This window comes from Poecile atricapillus, chromosome 20, assembly GCF_030490865.1.
Source record: "Poecile atricapillus isolate bPoeAtr1 chromosome 20, bPoeAtr1.hap1, whole genome shotgun sequence".
Classification (NCBI taxonomy): domain Eukaryota; kingdom Metazoa; phylum Chordata; class Aves; order Passeriformes; family Paridae; genus Poecile; species Poecile atricapillus.
Genome location: NC_081268.1, coordinates 4,694,644 through 4,706,681, shown reverse-complemented (window position 1 = coordinate 4,706,681; position 12,038 = coordinate 4,694,644). Strand labels below are relative to the sequence as shown.

Below are 12,038 nucleotides of genomic sequence, written 5' to 3'. Positions count from 1 at the left end.
TTGGTGCTTGTTTCCTCGATTCAATGACTATGCATACTTTGTCAATGTTCCTTCACCTTTAATAGGAGCAAAATTTTTTTCAGCAAACACTAAAGAAGTCAGTTGTCCTGCTCAGTGTCTCATGCATTAAGCATGATCATGCATTGACTGAAAAGAGCATTATTGTAGTAGCCTAGAAACAGCAGAAGCACATTCATCTGTAAAATAACTAGCCTTGTTTGTAAATATCCTTGGAAGCGATACCATAATTGTATTAAAGAAACATTTAGTTTTTTATTGATGTGCATTGAAAATTGAAATTACATCAGTGTGTCTTCAGAGAAGGGAAATGTAGCTTGTGTTGGTATCCAGTAAAACAAGGAGTAACCTTGATACCCAGCGTGTGTGGAGTTTGGGGCCAGCTCTGGTACGTGGGACAAAACGCTGATGGGGGCTTGGGGGAACAGAACATCCATTTCCATATGAGCTGAGTAGAGATTTATTTGTGGTGATTGAGAAGGCATTTGAAATGGAAGCTGCAAGTCCTTGCCCTGGCAGCTGTGACCAGCTCATCAGTAAATGTTCCAGTCTAGAAATTCTGCCTGTGGAGAAGGGGAGGGAGCCCTGCAGAACCCTGTCCCAGTGCTTTTAGAAAATGTTAAAGAACATTTCTTTGGCCATGGCTTAGACACCATAAAAATATCCTGATCTACTGAAATGTTTAAGTCTGGATGACCCAAAGGTTCACACAATAACAGATTAAATTGGTTCTTGCTCATCATTTGTGGCAGTTCTCTTGAATTACCCTGGCCAGAATGTTAATGCTTTGCCATGGAGAAGCTCTAGCACACCTCATATTAACATTGCAGCATTAATTTATTATTATATTATAATATATTATTATTATTAGTTTATTTTCCCTGTCTTTTAAGGCAGTAGATACTCAGTCTGCCATTGCCAGTTTATTTAACCTGGTTTCAGACTTCTGGGAAAACGGAATTCTAAAGCCAACAATGTTGTCTTTGTCTGCCAGTGGAGATCCTTTAGCAAAAAGCTTTCACTCTTCACCCTGACCTGTTCACAGCAGTACAGAGGAATTGGGATTTCATTTTTGTGTAAACCAGCACTTGTCCCTAAGTGCATTTTTAACCAGAATAGCAGAGCCCACCTCACTCAGTAACATTTAACCCCTGCTGCTGACCTGAGTGGGTCTGGCTGCTCCAGGAATCTTTCTACGCCTCAGACTTGTGAGGGGCTGGTCCTGCTGCTGCAGGGCTGCAGCTGCACTTTGGGGCATGGTCCCACACATTGTCCTGATCAAACCTTGCTGTCACCTCATGGGGAAGGGGAGCAAGGAATGAGCACCTGCTGCCTGACCCTTGTGTTGTTTTGCCATTATCAGAGTTGCCTCCTCAAACTAAGACATCTCCTGCGAGGCCCAGTCTGTTTTGAAACACCAGCTGAAGCATTCAAAGAACAAATCCCACAGAACTGGAGTTTACCTCAACAAGTTTTTGCCCCAGTTTTTCGAGATACTTTAAACAAGTGAATAGTTGGAAGGTGTCAACTGCTTCACCATTTGGAGGTGAACACTCTGGCTGTTCAAGGATCCTCATCTCCAGAGGGAGAGCAACATTCCAGCAGAGACTGAGGGTTCCTGATTATGCTTTTTATTTTTTTTAAAGGATTGTGATACTTGCTCTTGCAGCTGAGAATTAACAGGCAGAGATCCTGTTTGTCTAGAACTGAGGTGTCATTTTTCTCATGAGGAGCTTCTGCCAGCATTTAAGATTTGCTGCTCACACTGGTATCACACTGGGAGTAAATCCCTCTTCCACTGGGATGAAAAAATCATCCCCTTTGGCTAATCCAAGTTGGATGGATAAGTGGAACAGCTCTGGACTGTACAGTGTCTTTGTGCCTTGGTGCTAGATGCCATTCTTGGAACTAAGGAGAACGTTTGGGGTCATAGGGACTGAGTCTTGTGTCCCCAGATTACAATCCCTGCTCTGGGATTGGTGATGAGGGAGCTCATTGCTGCCTTTTACCTCAATTCACTTATGGCTCTGGGACTTCATCATTTAGCCACCCCTTCCTTTGGTGTTTCCTCATCCTCTTAATCCTATTGTGTATTTCTAGAGAGGAAATAGTATGGTTGTCAATGCATACATAAAGACAATAAATACTCTTTGGGAGAGAGGAGGAGCCATTCCTGCTCCCCAGAGCCCTCACCACAGAGCAGGTTGGGGTTAATAACATCTCTGAGCAGCATCCAAGCCTCACAGGGAAAGGTGAGAGCAGGGAAATCCTTGCAGAGCTACAGGGGGTCCCTGCAGAGGTGGTGCTGGAGAATGGAATCTCCTGCCTGGGGGTGTTCAAGTACCCTTCCACCACTGAAGGATCCAGTGTCAGGAGCTGGTGGACACAAAAGTTGGTGGAACTGTTGGACAAACTGGCCTTGTTGCTACACTACATAATGAACAGCATAACTTACAGGGTACAGCACAAGCTCCAGGCAGCCCTCTCAACAAAATGTCTCTGGGAAGCAGAGGATGGAAGATGTCTATTCCAGACCTGGGCAAAGCTGTACAATCAGTAATGTCTGATCCCTACTGTGCTCCTACCACCTCCTCTTTACCTTGTTTTTCTCATTGCTCAACATTTGTTTTGCCAGAATAAAATGCTAATAAAATCATGCCTAGTTACCAAATTGGTTTTCAAGTGTTGCATTCCAATTATAAAAGCCTAATTCTTCCTTCCACCCACTGAACCTTTTTGGTATTAACAGGCTTTACTATGCAAAGTCATGCAGGGGCTGTTTCGTTTACAGTAATTAAATGAATGTCAATTGTTTTAGTTGTTTCTGAGGGAGAGTTCTACATGAGTATTAGCATGTTCTGCTAACCCTGACGTTCTGCACTTCAGGCCTGCTGCAAACCCTTGGGGGTTGACCACTGACCTGAGACTCCTACCCAGACATGCCAAGTGCATCTCAATGAGACTGAGCTCTTTTTCTCAGTTTCTATGGAACCAGCGGAGCGGAACTAATATAGCATCCGCATATAGATGAAAGAATGAAGAGGAAAAAGGGCTTTACAGCTAAATTAATTAAGCAGATGTACCTGTCTAATTAAAGATGCACTGTCCCTTTTGTACCCTAGCTGCAGTACAAACAGTATTTAAATACACTTTCTACCCATTTCATCTATCAAAATATTTAGTAGGAATGCTGAGATGAAGGTGATATTAGCAAGATGAGCTTCCCATGTATTATTAATAGAAGGGCTCCCAATTATGCATGAATGCTGCAGCACATCTTCATAGCAATGGCAGAAAACCCAGCTGCCCAAGCAGTCACCAACCAGCACATTTGTAACAGGCAAGGCTCTTAAAGATGTCCTTGCCCAGCTGAACACAAGGGTTTGTGGCTGGGCCCTGTGCCTGGGAGCAGACTCTGCCTCTGCCTGCTGCTACAGGCTGGAATTTCTCAGCTCAAGAGGCACCAGAGAGAGACTCAAGACTGCTTGGATTTGGCTTTCTTAGATTTCAAAGATACTTGTTCTAAAACTTTCAGAGCTTCCCTCAAGGCTAGAAAGTCCAATTCCCACTCATCAACACCCCTCCCCTCCCAAAAGTATTGAAAATTCTGACTTTAAATTCTCACAAAATAACACAATATCCCCATTGCGACCTGGGCAACCATGGTCTTTCCACCTGAAGTTACTCCACAGGAGCAAGAAGGAAATTTGGCCTGTACATTTTTCATTTCTCCATATATTACAGGCAAAAATTTAAAATCAACTCTTCCACAAATCATCACTTAATTATAAACTTCTAATGTTTTTACATGGAAGAGGCTTAATGATACAGCTTTCTATGAACTCAAAGATAACGTAAGGGTCTTGGTCAGCATTGACATAAAAGGCATCTTGGTAAAAATGCTCCAGGGCCTTGATGTTGCTGTAATAGGTGTCCAGGCGCTTCTCAATATTTTCTTCCTTGTCTTTGGGGTTCTGCCTGAGGCGGGCCTGGATCTCTGGAGTGGGAGCTGGTCTGAATGTACTGTGGTATCTGGAGAGGAGAAGAAATGCCACAGTTTCAGCTCAGCTCCAGGACACAGCAGCCACTTCTGCAGATACTCCATGCTTTTATCTATCACAGTCCTTTCTGCTCCAGGTTGTGGTTTTAAAATAAAGATTGGAAATTTCAGGGCAGGTAATGTGTCATTGCTGCCCTCAAGAATCCTGGATCCTCATAGGCCAAGGGTTTCTCTGGAGGTGACACTGGTAGTGTTTATCTGCTCCACAGAGAAATTTCTATTACATTACCCAGTGCTCCAGGTTCAGAAGCATTTCCAGATTTTTACTTGCAGTCCTTGATTCCTGTCTTTAAAAAAGCATCTTAAAAAACCTAACCTTAAACATAAACACAGCCCTGTGTCCAGCATTGCTGGGACCTGTTGCTTACACTGTGTTTAAGGTTCTCAGGCATTTAATTGCATTTAATTACACCTTTATGTAATAGCAAAAGGTAAAAAGAATTTAATTCACCTGAGATAGGTTTTGGTTATTTTAGTTTTCCAAATGCCAGAATTTGGCTTCCCTCAATTCACAGTTGTGGCTTCCCTCAGTTACCTCAGCAGGAAAGAGGATTTTCATCCTCAGAGTCCTGTAACAGTGCCACAGCCCAGCTCAGCTGACACCAAAGGAATTCTGATGATGTTCCTGCATTGCCAAAGGCTCCCAACAATCTCTAAAAGTTCCTTTGCAATCAAGTGCTTCAATTCCCTGTTGGAACTGGTAATCCTAACTCTGAGTAAATGTCTTCTCTGCCCTAACACAAAACCAGCTTCTCTCTCTTCCTGTACAGACAAATATTCTGAAACTTTTGGGATAGATGCAAAACCAAGGAGAGAGCAGAGTCTGTCTCTGCAGAGCTGCATCCAACGATGTGGACACAGAGTTCATTCCACATGGGAATGAGTTAGGGCACAGCTGAAGGTCACCCCCTGCCCTGCAGCCAGAGGGGCAGGCTTTACACAGTGCCAAGGATTAGACACAGCACCTAAAACAATTCAATTCATGGAGAATTTGTGAGGAATAAACCCCAGAGTGTGGGAGAGGGAAGCGTGTGAACTGGAGCAGATACTGAACAGCCTAATCCTAATGATGAGAAATGCAAAGATGTGGGAATGATTTGCTTCAGCCTGTTCCTTTCTGCTGAACAACCACATTGCTCATTACTAAAGCAAAGAGAGCAGTTACAGCAAATCACTGCTGCTGTCACAAGTTAATGCTGCACCTCGAGTGAGATGTCTGAATAATCATCCATCACTTTGGGACAAATCCACTCTTTATGGCCTTAATCTTTATGGGTTCAGGATTTGTCTTTGATGCAATAGGAAGTGCTCAGCCTTTAGAAAAGCAAAATAAGGGTTTAAAATCTAGGTGTGGGGAATCATAAAACCAGACCACAAGTGAAGTTGTGAACACATGCCTACTCCACACATTTATTTGTGACTTGTTCCCTGGAAATCAAGGGTGGAGAAGGCAGGAAAGCAGAAGATCACTGGTGAGACAAGGGGATGTGACACCAGTGAGATGAACTAACCTTACAGTGACTCAGTGACTCAAATGAGTCTGCTCTACTGAGCAGGAAATTCATTAATACCTCCCAGCAGACAGGACCATCACAGGAGCCTGGGGAAGTAAAATGCATCAAGTTTTCCACTTTCCCCATGCTGGGAAGCCTTAAAATTCCCATGGGAACGTCTGAAAATCATCTGCATTTAGGCTAGGTTTCAGACATCTTCCCAGAGCATTATTTTACCAACCAATTTAGTTACCATTAAAATGTTAGACCTGATGTATTTGCTGCTGCAGATTTCAGGCACCAGGATTTAAAACCTGTTCTGAGGAGCTGCTGCAGCAGGAAGGTGGGCTGGTGCTTCAGGAGCTATGAAAGTTTTAACTTTTCTTTTAAGGAATCCCTATGCAGGAGTAGTGCATTCCTGAGCTCCTTAGATTTCTAAGAAGCCTATTTGGTGCTTTCATCTCCCTGGCAGTCAGAAAAACGTTAGACATGAGCAGGAGTGCTCACCTCTCCCCAGTGACGGGATCCGTCCTCCGCTGGGACAGGCGCTCCATGATGGACTCGTAGGGGAGATTAAAGAAGAACACCCTGTGGAGACCACAACAATTAAGTGCATTAACATCCTGACAACATCACTTGTGACCTTCAGGTGGGAGTTAATCCTCACCAAAGGAAGAGCAGTGGTGGGAGTGACAGTCCCCCCAGACCAGTAGTGTCACAAACATGAGAACAGGATTTCTGTGCAGCTTCTCCTCATGTTTTGTTTGGTCTGCAGGCCCAGCAAGGCTGGAGCTCCGTGGCACAGGGACTGTGTGTGCTGTATGCTCTGACAGCTCAGAATTGCAGCTGGAGCCTCTCTCAGGCTCTCCCAGCCCTCTCACCACCCAGCACTTCTCTCTGAACTCGAGATCCACTTCCCAACCCAACCAGCAAACAGAATCACAATGACATGCCCCCAAAGGTAAATAAAAAAACCCTCTGCTGTTCCTGTCAAGGACAGAGAAAGAGCTTGTCTGCCAGAATTATGCATTTCTCCTGTGCCCATGAGAGGGATTTTCCTTTTGCTGTTTCAGTCCACTTCCACTCTTTTTGCCCTTGTCTCCCCCCAGAGTGAGTCCTCTGCATTCCTCACAGCAGGATGAGTGGTAAGACAGAACACAAGCCCCATGATGCTGCTGACAATTCCCTGTCCTTTCCATCAGCACTGCCAGGGCACGGGGAGCAGCTCAGCACGGCTGGGCCTTGCTGGTGACACTGCTGAAAGGAAATATTAATGCTGAATGCTTCATTTGAAGATCAGAGTCTGCAATTCCCATTGAGCCTGAGCGGGTCAGAGTTGCTCAGCATCTGAGAGAGGCAGCCCCACAGTGTCACTGGGGTGGGTCCCCCACCAGGAACAGCTTTTCACTGGGGGATGGAGCAGGACTTGCCAACCCATTTCACAGACATTATACAAGTGCCCTTACATGGATGAAGGATGCAGAACCAGAAAACAACATGCCCCACATGCACCCAGACACATCCCACTGCTGCACATAAACTGTTGTGCCCATCTCACATTGATTCCTTGTCTTTTTGGTTCATTGTAGTGGTCCTGTTAATTTTATATTTGTGTTCAGTAGCTCCTCAGACAAAAATTCTTGACAAACTGCTGAGCGTGAGCAGACGTGGATGCCCTGTCCCCCAGCTATTGGAGACTAGAGCAGATCTACACAAAAATCACATTTAGCAATTAGCTCAGAGCAAAATAGAAAATAAGGCTCCCTTTGAACCTACGAAAATAATTTTTCCCAGCAAAGCACAACCTGAAGGCTGTAAATGCACCTTTCTTTACAATACACCTTCTCCTGCTGCTGCCTTCAAGGCCAGGCTTCCTGTTTTCATTTTTGTCTGCTTCTCACAGGAGATACTGCGTGGTTTAGACATTCACCAAAGGAACATTTTACACTGACTGGGTGGGATCAGACCAGATGAAAGGCTGAGCTTTACCTTGGCATGCACATAGCAGATTACTAGAATCCTTTGTAGGATTTAAAGTTATGAAAATCATCTCTCTTTTCAAATGTTTACAGATAATGACTTCTATTCACACTGTGGTAACAAAATAACAGCTAGGAATAAAACATTCAAGATCTTGGAGATTCCAAAGACAGGAAAAGAACAACAATTTCAACACTCTTTTATCCCTTACACTCTTAACATTTTGTTTTTCTTTGTTTCTGTTGCCCAACAATGGCACAAAAACGTGATTGTCAGAACAGGTAACATCTGATGATATGTCTCAAGATGAATATTCTAGTAGAGAGGAACAACATTTATACAGTCATGATAATTGATACGGCTTCCTATTATATCCTGAGACAAACAAACCCACTGAAGGATTATAACCTGGCATATCAAGAAAGCTTGTCGTAATTCATAGTTTGGAACACAAAAAGTATTATGGTATTTGAAACAGAAGAGCCTAAAAAACTCCACTTAAAAAGCTGCCAACAAAATGAACTCTGAAAGCCTTGTCTGAGACTCCCTTCTTTTCCAAACACGATGCTGCTTATTATCCAGTCTGGTGTCACCATTAAAGAGGAGTGTAGGGGGAAGATGTGGGAGGGTGCAGACATCCCTGCTAATATGGATTTTTTTTTTTCCCCCATGTGCATTGTGTAACAGCACACACAGAATTCACTGCATGGCAGAGAACAAACTCCCAATCCAAGGGTCCTTCCAGTGGAAGGTGGGATGCCTTACCCTGCCACTCCACACATCTCCCACAGATAAAACAACACTCCCCAGAGCTGTCAGCTTAAAATCGTTCAGAAGCAGAAAAAAAAAAAAAAAAAAAAGATGAAGGAGAAAACCACTGACAGAACTACAGTCTAGACTTAAAATACTTCCAATTAGAAAGCTTTATTACCATTTTGAAGGAGACACATACCCCACACAGTCTATTACGCAGCCCCAGGAGGTTTGCTCACATGAGTAAAGCCTATTTACATGGATGTAGGCTGGGAAGTGTTAGCCTTGGTTAGTTGATTCAGCTCCTGCAGCTCCTCAAGGTATTTCTGAGCAACATTTGGCCTCTGTCCCTCCTTCAGGCTAATCTGTGACTCTGATTACAGAGCCAAGCTGACCCTCCAACTGCCCAGGTAACACATTTGTTGGATTTCTCTTGGAAATCCTTGTAACATAGAGGGCTGCACCCATGACCTTGATCCAGCAGTAATTGGAACAACTCCCTGCAAGTACTGGATTCCTCTCCAAGCAGAGCTTGGCCCCTTCCACACAGTTTTCTCACATAAATGCATCCTCTGTAAAGCTCACTTTAGGAATCAGCCAGGCTTTGTATGTTGTAATGTGTCACAACTCCTATCAAGGGGAAATATGAAACAGATGTCATCAGAATTGGTAGACAGGGAGGCGAGGAAACACAGCCTCATATCAAAGTACACAACATTACCCTGCTGGATTAGCATCCAGCACAGCTCCTCTGCCACAGCTCCCAGTTCAGCTGCAGGAGGGGAGTGGTGTCAGTCAGCAGCAAGGAGAGGGGAGGGCTGGGCAGAGGGGCACCAGGAATCCTCACTCCTGTGCCACAGGGTCAGAATCCACCTATGGGCAACCAAAAATCTCTGGCATCCAGTTGGAGACTGTGGGGAGAACTTGGTGCAGCCTCTGAGGTCTCTGAAAACAAACGTCCCCCTGACTCCCAGTGACTGAAACCAAGGCACTCCTAAGCACAGCCCTGTCCTCTCTCCTTTATTCCATCTCCCAGGAGAGGGATGTGTGGGAAAAGGTCCAGTCCTGTCAGCTTTTACAGATGATAAAACTGTGAACACAAATGTTAAAAGGCACAAAAAATCCGTGCATCAGAATCCTGCCTCTTCCTCACTGTACTTGACATCACTTATCTAATCTAGTGCAGTTTCCAGATACATTAGAGAGATTAAATTCCAACAAATTAATAATGATGATGACACCTTCACTGTGTACCCAGTCAAATGAGAACTTGCTGCCTTTGGATGGCGATGAAATATAGTCCAGCCCTAACAGCTGGAATATAACGCTGTTTTCCTACCAGCCATCTGGCATTCCAGAAGAGCATTCCAGCCACTTCTGGCTTCTGACTATTCAGACAGTGTCATCTCAGAGCCTGGAGGTCACCAGGGCATCCTCATGCTTCCCCTGGCAAATGGAGGGAGGAGAGGGAAGAGCAGGGGTGGCAGAGGTGTTATTTCCCCCCTGATTGTGAGACAGCGTTTTTGGAAAATGTGTCCCAACCATGCCGTAAGTGAAGGATTTGTGACCTACACAACAGCATTTGACTAATCCTGAGCTGCATTTTTTCCAGATGGCAACCAACCCACTTAATCCAAGTTATTAACAACTGGCAGTGCTCAGTGCTGTCCTCACAAGAATTAATTTGGTGGTGGTTTTCCTGTTTCCTAGATATAACCACATTGACTTCAAACACCTGTAAGGGAAAAATTTTGAGTGTTTCTGTAAGAGAAGCAGGTGCTGTGTGCCTGAATCCTGGAAGCCTGTGCTAGGGAATAAGGAATGCTCCTGTTAAGGACAGTCCCTGTCCAGGATGGCTCCAGTTCCCTGCCAGCTGCCTTCACATCTCCAGAGAGCTGCAGCTCTGCCCGTGAGCCAGGTCCTGTCATTTCAGCACAGCTGCTTCATGAGGCTGACCTAGATGGATCCAGATGTTGGCTGTTCTAGACCTGAGCTATTTACTTGGGTCAGATTCTCATCCTTGGCATTTCCCACTACTTAAGTTGCTCTGGATTGACACTGGTGGAGTGGAGCCCAAAGCCAAGCCCTTTTTACAGAACTATTGTCTGTGAAATTAGATTATACCGAGAAATCAAATTCATACCTTGTTTTCATTTAAGGATGTAGAGACAACACAACACAATACCTGAGACAGGATCCTGATCCCTACCTGGCTCCTAAAAGCAGAGACTACTGACTTGCTTGTGGCTATATCAGGACCAGGTCAAGCTTTGCAACAAAGTTAGGATGCTCAAATTAAAACAAAAATACACCACCAGCCAATATTGGGCCACTTTTAATGCACCTTTTAAACTTTTGAGTTGAAACTGCAACTTTAAAAATAGTAAGCTATTAATCTTTCCCTTATTTTCTTGACTCCTATATATCTTCTCCATCGCAGGCAGGTACCAGCTGCCATATTCCCATTCTTCATGCTCTGCACTCTGCAAAAAAAAAGAGGCCCCTGCTGGCCAATTCTTGTTTAAAATTGTGCATAATTGATAGTGGCAAATCTACCCCAGCTGTGTCTAAAACCTCTCCAGGGGCAAGAAAAACACTCTCTGTGACTGTCATTAACTACTAAATTAGCAAGTGCTCCTGGCAGTTTACAACGTATCACATCAGTCTGCTTTAAAAAAAAAATAAAAATGTGAAGATCAGATGCCTGTGTGATGTCAAAGTTACAGCAAACTTTGCTGGCAGGACTTTGACAGACCTTCAGCTGCATCAGAGCAAAAAGAACAGGAAGCAGAGAGTGAAAGAAACAGAGGGAAAGAGACAAAGTTACCTCGTTTTCCAGGCAGCCAGATAGAAAACATCAAATTCAAGGGTACAAATAATTGTGCCTTTCATGAGGCACAGAAGATCTCACGCTGTATGGAGATATCAACAGTGTTCCTGATGCTATGGCACAATTCCCCATGGAAAACAACTCTCCTGGAGGCCTCTGTTCTGGCAATGCAATGGTTACAAGTTTTGTAATTGAAATGTAAAGCTGAGAAAGAGCTGAGGTTGAAGTGTAAGGATGCAGAAGTTCCTGAAAGGCCACCACAGGTCCAATCCTTGTGTGATCCCTGGCACAACACAAGCTCCTCCCTTGGGTTCACAAAGCAGCCAAAGCAAGAGGGGAAGGAAATCACAGAGTTCTCACAAATGCATTCAAAAGCCTTGGGTGCATCATGGACTGAAGTGGCAGAGGGACAAAACCATCTCTAAAAACTGCCTGATTTTGGGTAAACTCTAAGACTCTCTTTGTTCAAACTGACCATATTATTAGCTTTTAAAAGTTTCAAAAAGTGTTCAAAACTGTACAAAACTTCTGGATTTTACAAGCAGAAAGGAGTAGGATGGCAGCTTTTGTCAGGGTACAAAAATTATCAGCATTGCTAAAAGGTCTTTTCTTTGGGTTGCACCACTGAGTGATCACAACAATATGATAAATAAAGTTAATGGTCCAAGTTGACAGCTACGAGGAGGTTCAGATTTGAATCCAAGTACCTAATTCCAGATAAAACCCTGACCATTTTCTCTTTATTGACTTTATAGCCAGAGATACTGACTTGGATCAATCAATTCCCCTTGAACATCCCCTTCCCTATGGCATAAAGACACCTTGAACCTGAAACCTTGGCTAAGCCTCTTCTCAAGCACCAGGGCCCACACACAGGATGCCAAACACGTTATATTTCCACAAT

The 12,038-nt window shown here is 44.1% G+C and overlaps 1 protein-coding gene across 5 annotated transcripts in view; it reads right to left on the bottom strand.

The window, feature by feature from the left end:
- Positions 1-3,792: 3,792 nt before the first annotated feature.
- AK8 (adenylate kinase 8) overlaps positions 3,793-12,038 on the bottom strand; it is a 65,813-nt gene continuing 57,567 nt past the window's right edge. For all 5 annotated transcript variants that reach the window (XM_058853686.1, XM_058853687.1, XM_058853690.1 and 2 more), the window contains 2 exons: positions 6,079-6,159; positions 3,793-4,050 (listed from right to left, as the gene is read on the bottom strand). In XM_058853686.1, the coding sequence (XP_058709669.1) occupies positions 3,804-4,050; positions 6,079-6,159 (328 nt within the window). In that variant the 3' untranslated portion in view covers positions 3,793-3,803. The remainder of the gene's footprint in view (positions 4,051-6,078; positions 6,160-12,038) is intronic.